A 23921-nucleotide genomic window follows, 5' to 3' on the forward strand; every position below is an offset into this window, starting at 1 on the left:
TTAATGTCCTCATCAATTTATCTTGGATATATTAATCCATCCATTCCTTTACTTTTTTCAACTAATTGTCAATGAGCCCTTACCATTTGACAGTCATTAAACTGTTCTCAGGTGACAAAGAACATGCAATTCTACACCTATTCTGATTATTCTGAAAATAAAAATTAACCAGAATGATCACAAATGAACCCACTCATGTATCCTTTATAAAACCCATTTAAAAGTAATTAGTGAATGCTTATTTTCAAAGAGAATATTATGTAGAAGAAATTATCTAAATGAAAGCCACTTGAGCTAATATTGCAGATGCAAAAACATGAAAAAATCAGGTAGACTAGAAAAGACTAAAGTAGTATAATTATTGATTTGTTTAAAAGGACATTATAAAAGTGCGTAAACCACAATGAGCCATCATCCCACACTGACTAGAATGACTATAATCAAAAAGATATATAGTAATAAATGTTAGTAACAACATAGAGAAATTGAACTCTCATACATTCCCATTGGGAATGTAAAATGTGTCCATTCTGGAAAACAGCCTGGAAATTGATTTCATCAAATGGTTAAATATAGTTTCCATATCTCACTCCTAGATATATACCCAAGAGAATTAAGACATTTCTATGCAAAAATGTTCACATTAACAGTCACAGCAACGTTATTCATATTAGGCAAAAAATGGAAACAACCCAAGTGTCTATTAAGTGATAAATAAATAAATAAAATGTGGTTTAGCAATACAATGGGATTTCTTTTTATCAATAAGAAAGAACGAAGTAATGACACATACTACGATGTGGATGAACTTTGAAAACATTATGCTAAGTGAAATGCGCCAGTCACAAAAGACCACACATTAAATGATTCTTTTATGTGGCATACCAATAATAGGCAAATCTAATGTTATAGACTGAATGTTTAAGTCCCCCAAAATTCATGTTAAAACTAAGTGTTCCATAGCATCAATTCTCCACCACTATGCCAGCATTAAAGTAAAGAGGTATGTAATTTATTCGCTGCATCTGACACCAAGTAAAATTGTATCTAATACACCCTGTGCACTCTGCTAGATCTTAGCATCAAAAATAAAAATGGTGAGAGCCTTACTCATGAGAAAATTTCAATATAAATCTTCATGTACCAGTGACATCTTTTTCTATAATACATAAGTAGTTTACCCTTTTCTGAAGCAGCAACTGTGATATTGTACCACGGAGTTTCTTCTCTATCAAGAACCTGTGTTGTCTTAATAGTTCCAGTATGAGCATCAATATTGAAAAATCTGTCACCTTCACCATTGTAGTCGATGAAGTATCTAGAGAAGAAAATAGATAAATCTTCTTTGCACATGATCTTATAATAAAGGCAATAAAACTGAATCAAGGGAGGTATCTTATTTACATATTTAAATGTATATATTTAATTTCTATGTTTGGCTCTTAAGATTTGTCAGACAAATTTATATTTGCACAGAACTGACATCCATTAAATTTATCTGTCAGTCTTTAATGCTATGCTTAGTTCAATTACTAATTCAAAAAAGGAAAAAAAAACTTTACCAAATTTCATGAATAAAATAGTAGACAGTAGAAACAGTAATTAATAAGGAAGAAATAATTTTTAAAAATCACCTCTGGGAAGTCTGTAGTACATTGGAAGAAAAAAATAAACATATAATGCAATTGCTCATTGTTATATGTACAAACATTTTAGGATAGCAAGAGATGTTTGAGAATAATTTACCTTAGAGTTTCATTATAGCTGAGGTTTTAAGATAAATATAAAATGAAAAACAAAACATTTCAATTAATTACCATTGTAGTTCCATCATCTAGGACCCTTCCATAGTCAAAGAATGAGAAATGAAATAAATGGGAGGTAGGTTGCTTCGCCGGCCACAAATCCTCTTCCCTCTCCAATGCAAGTGGTGTATGGGGCAGGGCCCTCTCATATCAGCTTTGGCCTCCAGCTTACTTTGGCAATACAATGAAGTAAAAACAGTGGTGTTCTATGCTATGTTTGGGCCTAGGTTTCATGAGGCTTTGCATGTTTCCTCTTATGCTCTACCACTGCAACAAGAAGTCATGCCAGAGCTAGTCCACTGGTCCCAGAAAGAAGACGAAAGACACATGAGCAGAGCTGTCCCAGTTCAGGTCCCCAATCTAGAGTAGAGCTACCTACTAAGTGAGCAGATGCATTATTGAATGCGCTGGAGACAAGCAGAGCCTACAAACAAAAGGCAGCCTAGTTCAGATGATGTTCACAGACACACAAAGTCACAGTTGTACACGCTACTGTTATAAAGTACTTTTTTCTATACCCCTGAGTTTTGGAGTTTTATATTATTCAACAGTAGTTAATTAATGTAAATATGAATAAATAATATAGTGAACAATCATCATATGTTCTAGAAATGTTCCAAGCCATTCTAGAACTATTTAAGGAGAGAAGTGTTTCTTTTTTATTAAATCTCTAATACTTCTTCTCTTTTTATTAGTCTCAGCTTAAGTAAGATTTTATCTATATCTGAAGAAAAAAATAAATTATTATATGAAAAATGCCAGGGGAAGAATATCTGAATATAGAACACCAAAGTGCAAAGATCCAAATTAAAGAAAAAGCTTGACTTGGTTTGCAAATAAATGTTTGTTTCGATGCGGCTAGCAGAATGAACTAGGTGAATGGCCACGGTAGTAGGACAACTAAGCCCTGCAGCACATAGTAAAGAGTTTTAAATTTTAAAAATAAGCAATGGGAGCAATTTTAAACAAAGGAAATAATCTATTACGTTCTGGAAAAAGTCATAGTGAGTATTTTAAATCTTAGATTGTAGAAATTTAAAAACAATTTAGGAAAATATTGCCATCTTGGACAAAGGTGGGAAAAAAAGGAAGTAGAAATTAGTGTATAAAATAATGCTATGCATCCGATATAGCCTATAGAAATTTTTGTTGAAGTGAGATTAGTAACAGGAGAAAATTATAAATGACTCCATTTGTGTGTGTGTGTGTGTGTGTGTGTGTGTGTGTGTGTGTGTGTGTGTGTGTGTATTTGGTCTGCCATGTAATCAATAAGTCCATTTACTGATCTGGATAAAGACACAAGAGAAAAAAAAAAACACACTTTGGGAGAAAAATAATTTGGGAGAAATCAATCATTTTGACATAATATGCCTTAGATATCAATTAATAAAAAGCAGAGAATAAGATATGATTGTGGGGTTCAAGTGTGCTTTCTGAACAGGAAATATAAATTTGAGGTATATCAGCCTAAATTTTAGGTAATGGGGACAGTACAGCCTCATCTGGGAGAGAACTGTAAGAGGAAAGTGAAAGATTGAGCATCACAGCGCACGACCTTTTCAGTCGAAAGCAGCCCAGCATCTGTAGAAGAGAAGGTGCTAGTAAAATGCAAGGAACAACCCAAGGGAGGAGGAAAACTGGGAGAATGAGGTGGCACAGAAGCCAAGGAAAGAATGGTTTAAGACAACAGCGACGGTGAATTTTATTAAGAAGTTGAGTGAGGTCAGTCAAGGATGATTGGCTTTGGCAGGATAAACAAGATGCGTTAACCTGGAAAGAGTAGTTTCAAGAAGATACGAAAGGATAGAAGTTGTATTATAGTGGATTCAACAGTTTTTGGATGTGACATATAAGGCCCACGGGCCATGACACTTTGTTGGATATCATTCCCTGAAACAGAGGTCAGAAAAATGTGGCTTATGTCATCAGAGAAGTGAGTTTGACAAATTCATTTTTTCTGATAAGAGAAATATTAAGTGCTGTTTTTCTTAGGGGGAAAAAAAAGGTCATTTTGAAAGAGTGAAATATCTAAAAAGGTAAAAGTCATGAGAAGGTGAGTAGAATTGGGTTCCAGAGCACAGATATAAGGATTTCCATGGAAACTAACAGAGACACTTCTATTTTGGCATGAGCAAAATCTCAGAAATTGGGTATATATATAGAATAGGTAATTGTGGTGATGGGAATATCATGAAATTCATCTTACTTTATGGAACAGAGTATAACTAGAACAGAGTACAAACCATGCCTTTCATAGGCATACTGTTAAGATATGTAGAACATATAACTAAGGTGTGAAACCCTACGACAACCTTTGGATACACATACTCAAATGTGGCTGAAGATATTATTACCATGCAGACTGAGACTATTTAGTGAGCTCATTTTGTGAAATAACTGCTAAAACGGGACAGAATGTATTCACTTGTATCTGTGTGATCAAAACAAGGAATTGACCATTGTGTATTGATTGTTCTAGTAGTCATAACTACATGTTCATTGAAGAAAGTCCAACATGAAAAAAACAATTTAAACAAGAAGAAACACAGGTATAAAGCAAATCTGATTCAGAGAAGAGACACTAGATTCAGACATTATAGAACAGTGGGAAAGAGGTTTGTTGTCTTGCTTTCCAAAGCATTAGACCATGGTACACTGAAGCTGGTTTATTTTCTTTGATTTGAGTCTGTCTCTCTCTCTCTCTCTCTCTCTCTCTCTCTCTCTCTCTCTCGCACATGCACGCACACACACACACACACACACACACACACACACACACACACAAACACACACACACACACATGGCTCTTCTCTAACCCAGAGAAGCTCTGAACTACTTCGGAGATGTGAAAAGTTTTGTCACATGAAAAGGATAACATCTTTAAAATGTAATCGGTTAGAAATCTGGTTATTATATTATCTAAAGTTAGTTACTACTAACCTGTCTTTAAAAAACTTTCTGTTTGTGGATGGATGTGGTATTCAAGAAAAAATTTTCTGTATAGAAAGTTGGACCTAAAATTGAAACTTATTTGACCTCAAAATTTTCCACAGCAACTATCAGTAAAGATTAGTGTACATTGCTATTGATACACCTTGTAAAATATGGCAGGATGTGTCCCATTTTAGAAATCTGATCATTTCATAACTGTCAGTCTGAAAGAAAACAGGAATTTCTTCTGCTTCTAAGCTGAATTAAGAAGCTGAAAATACATATTTTCTTTATCAGAGTATTCCCTCTCTTTTAGACACTTTACACAGAGCTTTAGTGGTTAAATACTTTTAGAATAAATACATTCTTTATTTGAATTAAAAAACATAAAACGCATGTGTAAATATTTTTTTAAATGATAAGTGTAATGCTAGGCACGTTTCCTCAGACTTGTGTTATTTAATTCTTAGTTTTCTGTGTGACCTAACTCCCTTGGGAAATCTACAACATAAGGGCTAGATACCAGCTATGCTTGGATCTGAAGAGCGTATTCATAGAGTTTCAATTGAATTTTGACTCAAGTAGAACTAAATAGTTCTGCTTAACTACCCTGGGACTTCTGCCTAGCCATAGAAATAAAAACTCAGAAAAAGGGAAAACGGAAATGTGAGAGGAAAGAAACTATTCAAAAGTATATTAAGGGAATGCTAACCATTTAACATTTGGAAGTGAGATGGCTCCATTAAACTGTTTATCAAGCAAACAATTTAAAAAATAAAAATACTCTCAGTAGGTAACTTTTCAAATAATTTTCATAATAAAATTCATGTATTTCCTTTTACAAAAGGAAATTTATTTCAAAAAATAAATACAACATTTTAATACTTTATGAACATATATGCTTAGGTTTTTTGCAAATTCTAATATTAATCTGACATTTTGAGGAACATACAGCAAGTATAATATCAAGTAACTATTTGCCCAGATAATATAGATGCTAAATTGAGATTAATAATAAAACCTGAAAAATTAGAGTTTTGAGAATTTTTTATATTCTAGTCCATAGATATAAAAAATAAACCAGTATAAGCCGAAGCTGGAATATATATAACTAGACAAGATGTTTAAAGATATCTTCAAATTCTACTTTCCCCTCAATATAGAATATATAGAGATGCTTTGTGAGACTGGTAGAAAACACTTATATACATGTATGAGTTATTTACAAAAACAATCCAGAAAAAGGTAATAAAAACTAATGTTTATGAAACACTTAAAATGTACTACATCATGTTTTGTGTTTTCTAAATATTAGTTCATTACACTCAAAACAACCGTGTGAGATAGTTACCATTTTTACAGAGGAGGAAACTGAGGCACAGAGTGATGGAGAAATTTATCCAGCATCAAGGAGCTAGTTAGTGCAATAGATTAAAATATAATATAGATCTATTAAGTAATATTTATAAACTCCTTTCTCAAAAAGTAGATAATATTTGAGGCTTTATCCATTCATTCAAAAATATTTATTTGAATGAGTAGAAGAAAGGAATAATAAATACCAAATATAGAGGAAATGGCAAGACCTGAGAATTATTTAGACATAATTTATTTAGAGAAACAAGTAAGCAAATAAGAAAAAGAAAGAACTCGCAAACTAATATAATCGATATTCAGAGAATAAATGTTTATATTAATATAATGAGAAATGTCAAAAGAAAATGCATTTTATTGAAATAAGATAAAAATTCATTATTCATATTAGAATTTATGGGCCAATAGGCAGGAAAGTTGTGAAGAGAACAGTCACTCTCAATAATGCAAATTCTAATATTTTAGAATTTACTTATGTAAAGTTCTTCAAGAGAAGCTGCTTTAAACAAAATGCCCAGCTCATCATTTTGCATTGAATTTCTCTTTGATTAAGGAGGCATAGACTCAAGATAATTATTAGTCATGTTAAAGTACATTAGAAAAGTTATTTTTCATTTTTATAACAAAATTTCAGTCTTAAGAGGCACTTACTATTTTCATTACCGCTTGTCCATTTCACCATAAGAAATTAATTGAAAACTTATGTAATAGAAATCTATTTTTACAGTGACTTACTTGGAGAAACATCACTTGGCTTAAAGTATAGGAGATTCCTTTCAGTTGTCACACTTTGGATAATTGAAGACACAGAATGTGAGTGGTAAAGCACATTTGAAATTTTGCCTCCCAAACAGCTGTTTTTGTAAGTTTGATTGACTGTGAACAATAGACGGGATCAAATTTAATTAATATGCATTCTGTGGGATATTCCAGCAGCTTGGCCTTGTCTTTAACTACAAAGTCATATTTATGGCAGAGCTCAGGTTAATTTTAAAAATTAAAGTTCCCTCTTTGGGGGATGCAATTTATCACACAAGTCATTCATCCAGAAAATAATCTTAAAAAATATAAGAATCTTGTCATTTGATAAATAGTGTAGTGTGCTTTATAGAATGGGCAGCACACATAACACGTAGATATTTTAGAAAGCTTTTTAGTTTTCTGAACTAAAACCTTGATCCAATGAAATAAAAGTATCTAAAAAAGTAAAACCCCTAAACAAGAAATGATGTCTCCTGTTATTTATGCCTCTAAGTTACTAAAATATAATAAATTCTAGTAATCCTGAGTTCTAGAAATGTTATTAAACCATTTTAAACATTTTTTCTTTGAAATATTCACATGAAAGCCATAAGTGATGTTTATTCTCCAGTCAGTAGACAACATCACTAAGTCAGGGTTCAATGAGTTACACATGCCTGCCCAGAAAATAGTTTCTCCTCTTTGGGTCAGGACTGTGATTTGGGGTGGTTGACACCATATGCTAGGCTTTACACAAATGTAAGCAAAAAAAAAAAATGGAAAAGAAATAAAGGTCTTCTATATCTCTACTGAAACATGGTAAAAGAAACCGTATTTTCCTCTAATCTCTATTATCGGTTGTGTGGTTTGGAGTCAGTCATTCAGCCTTCTTGGTTTACAGATATCATCATTTATATAAGAACAGTTTCTCAGTCATCTTTAGCTTCCTTTCCATTCTCAAATGTCATCGTCACATGACATTTAGTATTAAAATTCTTAGTTGATCTAAATATGCTAACTTGGCTATATGGAATATGATACTATTACAAAACAAAAGTTACAGACAAAGACTTCTGGTTTTAAGTGTGAGTCTTCTTTCTTCCTATCTCTATTTGAACTGCATCAAATATCCTTAATGAGTTGTTTCTTTTGCATCAGAAGAGGATGGCTGTTTTGATGAGGGTATATTAAAGCTTGCCATTAAGGATCCAATTAAGATATTCTTGATTTTCAATAAGCTAAACTTTTATAAGTAAATTTGGTCTACAGACTAAACTTCAGTATATATCAGATGGTATCTTTAACATAAATATATTTTGAAATAGTTTTTGGTTATTTTTTGTCTTTCTTTTCAAGTTTGAATCCCGCATTCAAACCTTCTTAATTTTTTTTAACTCTCCTCTTTAACTTTGCCATACGACCTTGTTATTATTTTGAAATCTCTCTTTTTATTGCTGTTGTAATATTCAAAATTAATGTCATGTTTCTAACTTCCATCTCATTATGAGCTATATGAAAATTTCAGAGATGCATAAGAAAAACTAAAACACTGGTAAGGATGCAGTGAATATACTGGAGGCATGTGTTCACTAAGGCTAAAATTAAACTCAAAATCGCCTGAATAAATACTTCTAATTCTTTGCAACTATTCTTTTTTAAAAAAACATATTTGAGGAAGATTTTTTTATGTAGAAAGTATTTCCAAACTGACCACAATTTCATTTTATTTCTTATGTTAGCATACAAATGGGCTACTGCTTCCTATACAGTGTCATATTGAACATATGAAACAATTAAGCACACTATTTATTATTTCCTTCCGATTGCTTTAAAAGTTATTATACAAAATAACATTAAAAATTAACAATAAGTAAGTGAATAGATAAATTCAGATTATAAATCAAAGTGGAAAAGAAGTAAAGGTGGTAGAATGTATTTACTCATAAATTCACACTAAAATTCTTCATCCTATAAGAAATGTAAATTGAAGACTTCAATAATTTTTTTCATGCTGTACTAAATCAAGTAGCATATGTCTTAGTAATATAGTATAAGAAAAGACGATTCTTTTCAGCATCTCTTTTTTCCAGTATATAAAATGCCTCTACACAAATAGTAGACCCCATGTACTGGCATTAATCAATGACTTTCTGACCATGTAACATACCAATCACTTTCCTATTTTATGATACTCGAAGTCTATAAATTGTTTATGATTAGTAGTAGTAGTAGTAGTAGTAGTAGTAGTAGTAGTAGTAGGTGTTAAAATATATGAGGCAGGGCATTGTGGCTTTAAAAACAAGCAAACAAACAAACTGAGTTTTTGGAGTAAAGCAAAACTGGATTTAAATTCTGGATCTGTCGCTTTATCACTGTGTAAACTTGGCCAAATTACTTAACTTTCTGATCCTTAATTTCTTCATCTGTAGAAGGAGACTAATAATACAGACTTAGGGTTTAACAAGGATTTTTGGCATTGCTATATAAAGCCCCTGGCCAACAGATATTAGTAAGCCATGAATGGTCACTATTTTTAATAGTCACATGTTATAAGGTCACATTTTCAAAAAGCTCTGTAGCTTCTCGCATCCAATATAAATTGCTCATCTCTCAGTAGTTACTCAGGATATTCCTGAATTCAGTTTGCAGGATGCCAGCAAGTGAGCTCAGCCTGTTTAAATCAAGGGTTTCTTCTCTCCTGATGAATAGCCTGGTTCTGATTTTACTTTCTAAAAAGGTGGTGATTATATTGCTGCAAACTGCACATTCTTGTTTTGAATTGAAAGAGACAAAAGCTAGATGTGGTATGCTCTTAGAAATTTGAAGAGTCTTACTAATAATTTAGAAAATTGAAATACAAAAGACTGAAGTAGGGAAGCTTTTCACAAATGCCTGCAAGACTCAAACTCCCTTTCATTATCAATTCTACAAACTTGGAGTTAATTGCATTTCAGGGCACATTGCAAGGTACATCTTTTCAATGTGCTTTTCCTTAATTAGTACAAATGTTTGGTCCCTGAGAAAGGTGGAAGCATAAGGCTTGCTTTTGTGTTTGCTAATGTTTTCTTTTTTTTATTCACTGTTTGTACCTAGAGGCCTATGTGAATGACACATTTTTATTGAAATCAGGAGTAAATATTATGTAAATTATACTCCAAAACAGCAGCTATGGAGTCTAATTATTTTAAGGTAGCTTTAGAAGAATTCATTTTAGTTGTCTAACAAAAACAAAGCAGAAAGAGTAATGCATGTGCTAATGGAATTGAACTTCTCAATATTGGCATTTGGAGACAGTACATAATCCTCTTTGCATTCCAACAACTGGGAGAATGCATTTAACACATAGAGTGTTCAATTAATGTTCCTAATATTATGGAGCCATTACTGAGACAATTAATTCCATATAAATAATTTATTTTATTAAACTAAATATATATATTGAAATGTTCACATGACTATGCAAATATGTGAAACATACATACTGGTTTGCATTTCTTAAAAATATCTTTTCAAAATTTCTTTCCATGAGTATACTTAGCATTCCATTTTTGCCAACCAGTTTGGTTTACTCTGTATAAGGATTTCTCAACCTTAGCACTAATGACGTTTAGGATGAGATCATTCTTTCGAGTCCCATCCCTGGCCTCTGTCCAGAGATGACGGTAACTGGCATTCCTCTCCTAGTTGTGACACCCAAACCTGTCTTCAGGTCCCTTGATGGTGGGGGAATGGAAGTTTTTGTGTATGTTGGGATATATAGTGCAACACTGAAAGAAGTCTGTCTCTGACCACATTTTTTCTTCCTTTGGCCTACCCTTTTGGCACTTATATGTCACTCTTCGTAGGACTTTTATAATTTATTATTTATTTTGCAAAGTAAATCTTCCCATCACTGCTTTGATTATAATTGCTCACACTTGTTTTTCTTCTCTTATCCATTGACATTGCCGGCAGGATAAATTTCAAAGATGTCAGTTAACACTTCATTTTCTCTCCCTAACTTCTCTCCTCAACCATAGTACTTGCCTTCCTCACACAGGTAAACCTGATCTCCTCAAATCTTTAACCTGGGTTTTGAGCCTCAGTTCAATCTTCCTCAACTCATTCCTTCTAGAAGACACTAAGCACAGTTTGTCCATAGACATCTTCATCCTATGTTTATCACTTTTATCAAAGGATGCAATTTGTTTTCAAGTTTATCTCTCTACTGGATTTCAAGCTGCTGTGTGTATGCATATGCATGTGTTAATTTCTTTATCATAAGGACTATTATAATATTAGCAATATAGAGGTGCTTTACATAGCACTTTAAAAAATGTACCTCTCAACTCTTTCCATTAAAAAATACAAATGCATCATTAATATCATACTTTAATTTTCAAGAGTCTTACCGATGTTTATCAAATATTTTATGTCAAACTAAAAGAATAAAATATTTTTATTCTCAAAAGGTGTTCGCTCCTTTTGGTTCAAAAATAAGCCACATTTGTAAATATACTTTGTAATGCTACAGTTTTTATACAAGTAGACAAATTTTACTTACTGGTATGTATCAAAAATGTTCTAAAATTATGTGTTCTATAGAATGCTAAAGCAAAGAGGGCTTTTCCTCTGTTTGGAAAACTAAGCATATCAATTTCTACTTCCATCCCTTAATTAGAGATCAGTTTTATAATTTGGGTTTCTGAATATTTTTTCCTATACTTTGCCTACCCTGCTTATTCAAGCAGTGTCCATTCCTTGCTCCCAGTGTGACAGAGGGTTACCATTGTTAGGTACTCTTTTTGCACTCATAGATGGAGCAGGATTGTTGAACACATACATTTGTGTACGGAAAATTGTTTCTCTCCATGCATGAGGGCATTTTTTTTTAACTGAAACAATTATGCTTAGATAAAAGGAAATTGAGAGCCTTTACAAGCATTATTTAGATACCAAGGGAAATGTTTACCATATTAGCTTTTGTTGAAATAGATGAGAACTAAAGAGTCTCATAATAAGAATGGGAAAAAGCAGATGGATTTGTTTAAAATTTAAAACTTTAGACCCTTAGGATTATCCAAGGGTATACATACAGGGTAACTAATGAGTCTTATACTTTTATGCAGGACTTAGATTTGGTCATAATTGAGAAAAAAAAACAAACCAAAAAACCAACAACACCTTTCTGATCATGCAAGGAAAATTTTAATTATCTCTACTTTATGACATACTAACATAATAAAATATTTAATGAGCCCTTACAAACTGTGCTAAGTAATTTATATTGATCTAATTTAATTCTATTAACATATTTGTGCAAAATTATTATTTCTTATCTATATATTTGGAATTTAAATCCCAAGGTTGGATGACCGTGTAAGATCACACAGCTAGTAAGTCAAGACTCCAGAATTCCCACATTGGTCTTCCCGTCTTTGAAGTTCAGTCTCTGTCATTACTCTAGGCAGCCTTGGACAAGTTAACATTAGTGAGAGACCAGTAGGTGTAAGCCATTCTGCTTAGTAGTTTCTGTACATTGCTTTACACTCTCTCACAATAACTGAGAGAGAGATATTAGTTTTCTTATTTTACAGATAAGGGTAGATGACATCCTAAAGGCACACAGCTACTGTGACAAATCCAGGAGGAGTCAGAAATAAACATTATTCCCAAATTCTTGCTTTTTGCACAATATCTCTACTTTCTATTACTAAGGGAGCAAAGGTTCGCCAGTTTGTGATTCAATATTTAAAAAAAATATTCTAGTCAATTAATCTATCTATTAAGTTAAATGGGGGGAAAAAAAAACACCTAATCTGTGTGGTCAATAATATCCTCATGGAGATAGCCAAATATATTCTTTATTTGACAGAAACTCATCTGCTACATTACTCATTAAAGAATCAGTTAACATAATTTAATTATATTAATAAAAAAGACATGGAAATAAAATATTTCAAGTATTATTTTATACATTCTAAATGATTTCGAGGCAATCAAAATCTTTATATGTGTAGAAGTTTGAAATATACCTTACCTTACTAAGCTATTAGCACTGTCAGGATCTTGTGCCAAAACTGTGCCAACAACAGTTCCAATCTTGGCATTTTCGTAGACTTCCATGATGTAGGAAGGCATGGAAAACAGTGGTGGTTCATCTACGTCCCCGACAATGATCTTCAGCATGGTGGCATCTTTAAAAGGACCCAAGTGAGAAAAGCGAAAATCAAGATGTGTGTTTGCTCCTTCTATGTTGAGGGTGTACGACTTCTTTTTCTCATAGTTCAATGGCTGTGGGGGGAAAAAAAAAAAACAACAAGATTCCCAATATTATGACTGCTGTCACTGTCAAACAAGCATTTTTTCCCCTCATATTTTGAAATGAGCAAATATAAATAGATTTAATTCAATAAACTTTCTTTTAAAAACAAACTATGAAATTTGTCTTAATAGCTAAAGCAGAAATTATGGAAACTCTTCAATTGTGATTTTTCACAGCTATAAATATGATGATAACTAGGTACAAAAAGATATTCCCCAAAGACAAACAAATATTGCTTTATGGAGACTCTCATTTTTAATCTGCTCTAGTAACTTTTTTCTAACTCTTTGTCAACCTACATTATTAATCTTAAAAATAACTGCTACTAATTTGATAAATTTTTTTAAAAAGGTAGATTTTTTAAAAATTTACATTTAAACAATTTATCTCATATCACTGCTTTTTAGCTATCATCTTATTTTTTACCTTGCTGGTTTTAAGCTTTGTATCATATTTTAAAATCTAACAAATTTTTGTTTTTAATTCAACGAAATTCTCGGAATTTTAGCAAAAATATTATACAGCCTTATGAATTTCATTTTTATTGTTTTAAATTATTTATTTTGTGTTTTGCTGATAATAGAATTTCATATATTTATTTTTTAATCTACTTTATTATATTATGGTGTAATTGACTTTGTTTTTTAAATTATTGTCTTCTTTCTGTTTGTTTATACCATTTACTTTTTAGCTTTGAGTCTTTACTAATCTTACGATCTTTTTAGTTTTTTTCTTTTTTAAAAATTCTCCAATCAATATTTATTTTCTATCAATAATATATATCAAGAGTCATGACTTTGACTTAGCATACAATAATGAATAAGGTCAGCATGTTAATTTATCCCAAAGAATACATAGTCTGATGTAGAATATAAAACAGTAAACAGATATTTATAGCACTGTATATTTAGTGCTATAAGACTGGGTATTATGGAAATTAATAATACGGATATAAACCTAGGTGAAAATAAGCAGCTAGGTAATATTTTCAGGAGGAAGGACACTTTCACATAAGAACTGAATATTTGAAAAATGTTAACCATGATGCACATAATAGGCTCTGTGACTCAAAATGAGCTCAGATTTATGATTGAGGTCAATGTCAAAAGTTTCCATGGTGATGTTAATGCAGGTGATCTAGAGACCATGCTTTTAATGTGAGCCGGGTGAAGTTTCCTCTGACACTGGTGTTCCTTATTAATATCTATGAGAACAAGCAGAAGACATATTATTTCATACTTATTTCTGCCACTGATTTTGCACTAGTTTGCTTCAAATCTTGATACCCTTTTTTCTTGGCAGGATCAGAGAATGATCGTTGCTTATAGAGGAAATCAGATATTTTTCTTTACCCTAAAGGCCATGCAGATTCTGATTAGAAAGAGTGTCCTTAAGGGATTTTAGAAATAGAAAGATTAATCTTACTGATGAGAATTTCCCTTATCTCTTCTAAATTGCCTTGGAATACTGGCTTTTCAGGAAATTGGTGATTGCATATAAGGAAAAACAACCATTCAATTTCTGAACTAGATATTAAAAACCTAGAATCTAGACACCTTCTTGGGTTATGATGACATGGAGGAGACTGGACCATCACAATATTTTACAAGTTTTTATAAGATAAAATAAAAAATCTTAAAAAATCAAATTCTAAAAGTGGACTATTTATACAATATATATTATGTATTTTAGATTTATATTTTAAGTGTTAACAGATTCTGCAGTTTATGACCCACTAACTGGGAGTCATTTCTTTCTGAGGGAATTTAAACTAGAAATAAGTTGCCGAAGTAACTAGCATCCATTTTGAACAGAGAGTCGCATAAATTCTAGTTAGACTCACATATTGATTGTACTTTTTCTTTCCTTGACTCCTCTTTCCTTAGTATTAATAAGTGAGAATCTGTCTTCGACTAATTCAATAAATCTCATCCAAACTTAAATAACCTGTGCTGAGAATGGTACATGCTTGCTGCCTACCAGGAATTGTATGGATAGGTACGGTCCTCCTTGGCTCAGAGGACCATGAATTGTCAGAATTCAGGCATGCTGCTCTTAAAAACCATTCCCCTAAGCAGGTTTACCACTTGTTTAAGATCACTGTAAATGTTTAGAGTCAACATGCTACATCTGGTAGACTTTACAATGACTAAATTTCTTCTCTTTGAACATGAGTGTCTGAGACATTAAAGCTAGAAAGGATTTGTTTTCTTTACCTGGATGTTTAACATTCCTTTCTCATGATAATAAAAGATTTTAAAATATGATCTCCACTTATTCATTATAGGCTTTATATCTTTCCTATTCTCAATGACATTTGTGAAGGCAATCTTGGCCACTTCTACCTCCATTAGATATTATTATCAAGCTGCATATCTAATAGGACAGGCTCACTTTTTTTGCATTTTTTAGCAGGTCCTTCAGAGAATTAGATGTCATTTGTCTTAACATGACCCTACCTACTGTTAAGGAGAGAGGTGTTTATGTGGACACATAATTTCATGCTTATGATTGTCCAATATATTTAACTACACCAAGGCAGGGATAATCATTCTGAGGGTCTTACTTGACAGGATTGGCAGATGGATGAATAGGGACCCATCTGGAGCCACTAAGGAATAAGAGGACTATTTCAGGTAGGGACAGCAATTTAAAAGCAGATAAATTAATGCAAATAGAAATGTTTTAACAATCTCATTTATAAAAAGAATTTGGCAGTTCTGAATTGCAAGCATAGAAAAGCTGAGAATAAATTATATCCATTTATTCTTAAAGATCACAGGATTATGTTTACAATATGATGTATGTTAATTGTTTTGTATTACAACTATAATAGTATATAGAGATAGGATTAGGATTAGGATTATTTTTCATATTACTTTAATCTCAGCAAAGCTGCCCAAATATTTACTATCCACACATTTTTAAATAGATCTTTCAGTAATTTCCTAGTAATTCTCTGTTCCTGGGAAACTATTACGAACCTCTCTGTGAGTTTCACTTTCCTTAGTTATCAGCAGATGTTTTTTCACTTAAAAATAGTTTATTAAAAACAGTATACCAGAAACAGTGACATCTATTCATCTAATACCTACTTTTGATGAGAAGATTGTAGAGGAAAAACTTTGAAAAAAAATTACCAAGGCTACTGAGGTATCACTGAAAAGAATAAGGTAATGTCTGGCTGAAAGTTAATCAAATACAAAACATATATTTTGGGAGCCTTAAGTAAAACAAAACAAAAACAAATAGAAAATAATTTTATCAATATGAGATATAGTTTAAACTTGATAAGATGATTGTAGAAACAGATTGTTCAGGAGCATAAGAAAGAGTTTGTGTAACCATGTAAAACTTCACTTCTTTAAAATGTCTTTTGTTCTTCTTTTTCTCCTTGATTCGAACCGGCCTTGGGCTCTCTTGCTTCTTTTCTTTCCAATCCTGCATACTGCACAACCACTCCCTTAATGATTAAGCCCTTAGGTCGGCATCAAACTGTTTTAGGAACAAAGCCTCAGGTCTATTGACCACAGAAACAGAGTTTTGGTCTAAGTAAAGATGACATCTTGCAGCTCCACACCCAAGAAGGGAGAACAACCCTACAAGTATCCCCTTGAAACTAGACAAAAGGATATCATGACTGACATCTGGACCTGACACAATGATCAACTGCCTGGTACTCTAGCCCAAATCAATAAATTAGTAAGTCCAAGACTCCAACTCTCTTAGCTACTAATGAGTTTTCCTCTGTATAACCTATCTTCTAGAAACCACTGGGGATCCAGTACTTTGAGGAATAGCTCACCTGTGTCTCCAGGCTGGGTATCATTTCCTTAAATAAAACTCTACTTTGCTGCAAACTCCTGTCCATGTCTCTTTAGGCTTTGACACATGCAGGCAAAATGAACCCCTTGAGTTCAGTAACATTTGTCTAATTATATTAAAATGCCATCTCTCCATGCTTTTCAGGCTGGATTCTGGCAATAATCACTTGGAATGAACACTTGATTAAAAAACTTGAGTTAAATAAAGAATTGGTGAGAGTTCTTACTTTTAGAGCTACTTGAAAACTCTGAAAGAATAAGCTCCAGTCTGATAATTTGTTCACCATTATTTGCTTCATAAATTTTGCCTCACCAAGAAAATTTGGTACAGGGATGGGGGTTGATAATGTGAATATAATTTATCCCATTTAACAAAATTTCAGAATTATGCCAAATTTGTCTTCTTGGAAAACTGCAAGTCTAGATGATCAATTCCAGTTCAAACATTTCCCCAGAGATTGAAGTGATGCTGCCACAAACCAAGGAAAGCCTGGAGCCATCAGAAGCTGGAAGAAGCAAGGAATGGATTATCCTCTAGGGTTTATGGAGGAAGTGCAGCCTAGCCAACATCTAGCTTGATTTCAAACTTCTGGCCTTTAGAACTGTGAAAGAATGTTGTTTTAAGCCAATCAGTTTGTTATAATTTGTTACAGCAGCCTTAGGAAACTAATATAGATTTGTTTGCTTCACATATAAACACAGTATAATTTTTCTTTCTTCGTAGTGTGCTGAAAGGTTTAAATAGTTGGACTCATTTGCCCCTTAAGGTCTGACAGAATTTCCTTAGTGAACCATTAACTCTGAAGTATTTGGAGTGTTAGTTCTTTCACAAGTTTCCCATTTTCTTATATGAAATCAGCTTATATGTGAAATCACTTCTATTTCTTTGAAGTTGTTTTACAGCAACTGTCACAAAAATATTCTTTACATGGAATTTATTAGTGTATAATTAAGAAAATATGTTACATTTCTTTCCATTTTTTCTAGCTATTTACTATTTATTATCCCTTCCACGTTTCTTAATAAGATTAGTGAAGACATTTATTGTTTTACTGTATATCAGATTTTCTTTTCAAAAAATTAAGGTTTTTAAGTGTAATATATTATATTTCTGGTCTCTAATCTCTTTCTGTCTTTAGGTTTTTCTGCTTTTATTCTTCCTATTTTCAGTCACATATTAATTTATCTAATTTTCTTATATTTTCTGTCTTTAATATATTTATAATTAAAAATGTACTCTCAGAAGTACACATTCTGTATCCTATAATATCCACATATATTTTTTCATTATCGTTTTTGCCTAAAAATTCTATAATTTTGTTGTGCACTTTTTTCTTTGATTTGCATGTTATTGAAGGAAAGCTTGCTGTTGCAGTTAAGTTTCCAGGTTGAGGAAATTTTTTTTTTTTTAATTTTCTAGGTAGTTTTCATTAATGTTTAGTTTTATTGCATTTGGAATGAGAGCATTTTTTTCTGGAGTATTTTGGCAATTGGGAATTTATTGAGTTTTTTTTTTTTTGGAAGACTATATATGGTTAATATTCCTAATGTTCCATATAATATTTGTATATTATATTTTTGTATATTGGTTTGTGAATGTTATTGCTGTCTGATGTAATGCATAAATATTTACTCTTTTTGTATATATGTTTTGAATGGTAAAGTCTCTTTTGTCTTCTTATGATTTTGATTTGGATTCTATCATAGTGGGCATTAAAATCTCATTTATTTCCTTTTTATTTATGTTGCTATTATTTTTATTTTAACCTTCATTTTTGTTGTTTTAGGTGTCTCTGGTTTTGTTGTATGAAATTCTTGTATTTTTGTTATTTAAAAAGGTTTATATTTTTGTTCTAATGACTAACTTTATGCTTTTAAATTAAAGTAATATACTTAATCTGTATTTTCTTTAACAGTAATTATTAGTAGCCTCCATAAAGCAGTGACAAAAAGTGTTTCTATTTTTCCCATTTCTGTTACATATTAATAGCATTATTTTGATCTTTGCCCTCCTAAGTATGCTTATAGATCTCATATTTGATTTATTGGCCCCAACATATTTCTTGATTTCTAGCGAGTACTAATTAAGCAATCCATGAGGTTATTTCACTTGATATCTCATTTTCTTATAATAAGAGGTATTGTTTCTACATTTTTAGGACACATATCATTTACATTGTGATCATACCCCTGGTCCTGATGTTTATAGTACTCAGTGTTCTGGTCATTTTTCTTTAGTATCTGCCGTTATTTTGGTTTGAAGACATGTTCCCCAAGACAATGTTTCCTCATATTCGATGTTCAAAACTGCTTGTCTATAATCTCTGTATTTGAAGTACAATGTAGTTGGATGTAAAGCTCTTAACTCACATTTGGTTTTGTATCTGGTATATATTCTTCCACACATGCTCATGCAAATATATCCCTGACTCTCTTCCATTTACCTAATGGTAATTAAAACAATATCATTAGCACTTGACAACTTGTATTATAACAATATTTCATGTCTACACAGTTTCTCCTAAGAGAAAAAATATCATCTATTTCACCTTTATATTTCAGGTATCTGGCACAATTCTTAGTATATGGTGGGTGATTAATATCTCTTCCTTAATCTCAAATATAACTGTGTTTGGGGTACAGAAAAGTGCTCTGACATGGTTTACATTTGAAGGATGAAAAATTCTATATTATTTAAAAAATATGAATAGTTAGCATCTATGTGTGACTGAAACCATTACCATATATTTATTCATTTAATCATTATGACACTTCTGTGAAGTATAATTGTTTCCCATTTACAAATGAGAAAATCAAGGCACAGAAAAGTTAACAGACTTGCCCAGGGGCAAGAGCCTGGAAGTGGTATATATGAGATTGGAACTCAGGCATTGGACCACTCTGGGTGGTACCTTTAAATACTATGCCATATTGCCAAAAATCTAATAAGAACAAAAATAGTATAACGTAACATTAAAATTTGATGAATCAAGATGAACATATTTTTAATGAAATATAATGTCCTCAATATGAAAAGATACATTCATGCATCATCTTTCTAAGTTTTTACAACTTTGAAAATGAACTAATAACATTAATTCTGACTTCATTAATTCTGGCTACCAGAACTCTTAGTATCTTTATAATGTCTTTAATTCACAGATTCATAAAAGCTAAGAAACTAAAATGCTTTTCATGTAAAATCCTTCATCAACTCTGCCCCTGCTTGAAGTGCTTATTCTATTGTAATTTTAACTTCCTCAGGCAGCAGGCCTTCTCTTAAAAAAAAAGAAAAAAATACTCAGTATCCTAATGCAATTCACTGTCAGTGAGTTGACTCCAATTTTCATCTTAAAATTTAGTTACTTAATTTCATCCTATTACTCCTAGTAATGACTTTTACATATCATTGAACTTTCTAACATAAAATAATACTTTTCTCTCTTTAATATTAACACATTTAGTATTACTCTAGTTATCTTCTTTCCCATCAATCATTTTCCAGCCAATTCTCCAATTTTAATTGTTTCTCATTAATCACTGCTTCTTTCATTAAATCACACTAGTTTATTCCTTTTCTGGAACTATATAACCACCATAAATAGAAGGATACTGAAAACAGCATTAAGCCTAGTTGTTTGATAAATCAATTCTTCTCGGAGTTCAAGGTCACAAAATTCTGTCTTCCTAAACAAGGGACAGGGAACATGGGACTGGGGACAGGTCAGGGGAGGCTAAACAGAATCAGCTATGTAAGATACCAGGGAGAGGACCAGAGGCCAAGAGGACGGGGCTATGGTCCTGGAAAGGGAGAGAGCAGGGCACCGGGCCATACAACAAAATTCAAAATAGTTTGGCCATAAAATGTAAATACACTATATTTCTAAGTGGGGAAGGAGAGCAGAAAGGAGGAATAAGGGAGGAGAGACTCCTTTTGACGTATGTTTGGTCCAATTTCTATACTGCATCATCATCCAGGTTTCCAGTTACAGTAACGGAAGGACAATAATAGAGTTGTTATCAATAATTTAATATATGAAAAATGTCACTTCAATCATGAAAAAAATGGCCAAATCCTAGAATAGTGACTAACATTATTATTAATTTTTATTTTCTGAAAAGTACATATATTTTAAATAATAGTTTGCTAAAACATAAGAAAAATGGCATGAATTTGAATAGTGTTTCTTCAGCTTATCTTTATTATGTCATGATTTACAATCCTTGTCAGGCTTTTCCTGGATAGTAGAAAATCTGTGGAAATTAGATAATATATATACACACACACACACACATATATGCTTTGTTGTTATAATTTCTCTATGTGGAAGAATGTAATGATAATGCATTGTATATAATTCCAAGGATATCAATGCAAATAAATATTACATGTTTGCTTACTGTCATTTAAAGACTGGGAAAAAAATAAAAAGATTTTACTTCAAATAACAAATATACACATATATATGTATAGTATACTTATATATTATATATTATTTATATATAATTAAACACAAGCAAATATACATGTGTGTATGTGTATTTCTATATACCCACACATGTGAAAAATTACCAGTTGCCCATGGATATGTATATCTTAACTCAACAGAATGTTTCAACAAATTATTAATTTACTGGTGCACTAAATTATAATGTAGGTATATATATGTGTTCAAAACAGTCAATTAACTTTAGACTAGTTTCAATTGATCTATCACTCTAGGCTTATTGCAATGTCTAAAGATGAACAGTAAGAATAAGTTGTCCAATATCAGTTTTCCATCAAAAGTTATTATAAATATAGTAATAGATTTCATTGAATTAAAACTTGGACTCTTCTCTCTTTAGCTTCTGGCTAAGCAGGAGAGCTACTTTCCAGATTTTAGAATCTTTTGAGAATAAAAATAGCGGGTTGGCTGAGTTTTTTAATAATAAAATCCCTAATAAATATTCAGTTTTTGTAAATAGTAATGATTTTTCAAGCATTTTCCTGTATGTGTATCTGCAATGGGTTGGAATGGCTTATTTATTGCTCTTTGGAGCTTATGGTCCAAAAACTTTACAATCCAATGGCAAATAAGATCCTGATTCTTTGTCACTCAATGTCAGGCAATGTAATAACATAGAAAAATCAAATAAACATAATCCACTAAGAAAACAAAAATATGGTTATTTTGAATAGACCTAATATGGTTATAGTTGAACACATTTTTTTTCCTCAGGATTAACTTAAACTGTTAAATATACTTTTACAATGTGTAATATTTATGCTTATAATCCATTTCAATGGATCATTTATTAAGTGAAATAATTTAATAATCTTTTATATACTATAAAGTATGAAAAAAATACAAGTCCTGGTTACAAAAACGTTTAACAACTGTTATAGTCAGGGGCCCACTTGTAGCACACACAGATACACATTTATGGGAATTACTAGTGAATTCATAGTGAATTAATCAGAATAAGGTTTTCTACTCTATTATACCTAGCACAGTTAAGAGAAGTATGGAATTGCTGTGTTTTCTATAGTAAGAAATTAGTGAAATGCTTATTATTATTTGTAAAACATAAAGTATAATCCAAAGAAAGATATTTGTGAGTGAAATATACCTGAAAATGTTGTACTACAAAGACAATATTAAACTTGAACTTTGAAAAATAATCTTTTACAGAAGAAAGAAGGAGAAAGATTGCATAGAAACATGAGTGACAGCATGTGTATGTGACATCATAGAATATACACAGGATATTTCATTCTTTGTGTGCCTACAGGTAAATTATATAATATGGAACAGGAAGGATTTCAAAATAACCACATAGAGAGGTTTGAGAAGTATAATTAAATTTTGTTGCAGATAGAGAAAGAAAGCAAGCAAGCAAAAAAGAAAAGTAGATATTGAGGTATTATTGTAATTATTAGCCAAACACAGCTTAGAGCACTATTTTCACATTATTTTATCTACTTTTAATAACCACTTTGTAAAGTACTTAAATAAGAAAACTGAAGATTAAGATAAGATGTCATAGAACTCTTAAACGGCAGGACCCAAATTTACATTTCAATTGACAGTAAAGATCATATTTCCCACCCCACTTCACTGAGTTGAAGACAAGTTTAAGATTTTCTGGCTTAAACTGATAGGCATTGTATATGCAATTAAATAGGCTTAAAAAAGAAAAATGATACTACAAAGGGCATTGCTGCAAGTCAGGAGAGCAAATAGTGTTAGAGCCTTGAATTGAAAAAAAAAATGGAATGACTGTTATAAAGAATGCAAATTGATGTAGGGGCCACAAGAAGAGATTCTGAGAAAGATTGCTAAGAAGAAGCACATCCCTAGCTGGAGTTTTATGTCAGAAGAACGAGTGCATCAGCTTGCATGCATCCTTATCTACTTTTCTCCTTTCCACCAAGTCAGGCTCCATTAAACAATGAATGAAAGTTATCAAAGTGTATTTACAAGGTACCATACCATGGACCGGTAGATTTAACTTCACAATTTTCTGATGAAGGAATGATATGGATAGGAATGTGCAGACTCTCCTGCAAGCTGATTTATAGAGCACTGCTGATTTTGATCTTTGAGAAGATTAACTGTTCTGCCTTGCTGACTAAAGTGAGCTGCTTTAGAGATTAAATAAAGAATGGGTTTTAAAGAATTTTTATCCATTTCCTGCCATCTGAATCAGTACCTCCTAAAGGTTAAAACTCACTGAGTTATATAGTTCAGTTTTTAAATTGCTGTCATTTATAACATAAAATAAGTAACAATGAAATAACTCTAAAATTGATCATCTTAATCTGAAGAATCAAAAAAATAGATGAATGCAAACATTAATGCATCTTAGAGGAAGTCTAGACTGCATTAAAAAAATATTCAGGGAAAAAAGTGAAAGATAATTTGAACTCATTGTCAAGATTATTTTCAGTATATCAT

At 31.8% G+C, this 23921-nt stretch overlaps 1 protein-coding gene across 3 annotated transcripts in view; it reads right to left on the reverse strand.

Annotated features, from left to right (window-relative positions):
* The window catches only part of CDH18 (cadherin 18), a 272418-nt gene that overhangs the window by 52946 nt on the left and 195551 nt on the right, over positions 1–23921 (reverse strand). For all 3 annotated transcript variants that reach the window (XM_011356437.1, XM_023528488.1, XM_023528487.1), the window contains 2 exons: positions 12872–13125; positions 1182–1318 (listed from right to left, as the gene is read on the reverse strand). In XM_011356437.1, the coding sequence (XP_011354739.1) occupies positions 1182–1318; positions 12872–13125 (391 nt within the window). The remainder of the gene's footprint in view (positions 1–1181; positions 1319–12871; positions 13126–23921) is intronic.

The sequence above is a fragment of the Pteropus vampyrus genome, unplaced genomic scaffold, assembly GCF_000151845.1.
Source record: "Pteropus vampyrus isolate Shadow unplaced genomic scaffold, Pvam_2.0 Scaffold27, whole genome shotgun sequence".
Taxonomy (NCBI): Eukaryota; Metazoa; Chordata; class Mammalia; order Chiroptera; family Pteropodidae; genus Pteropus; species Pteropus vampyrus.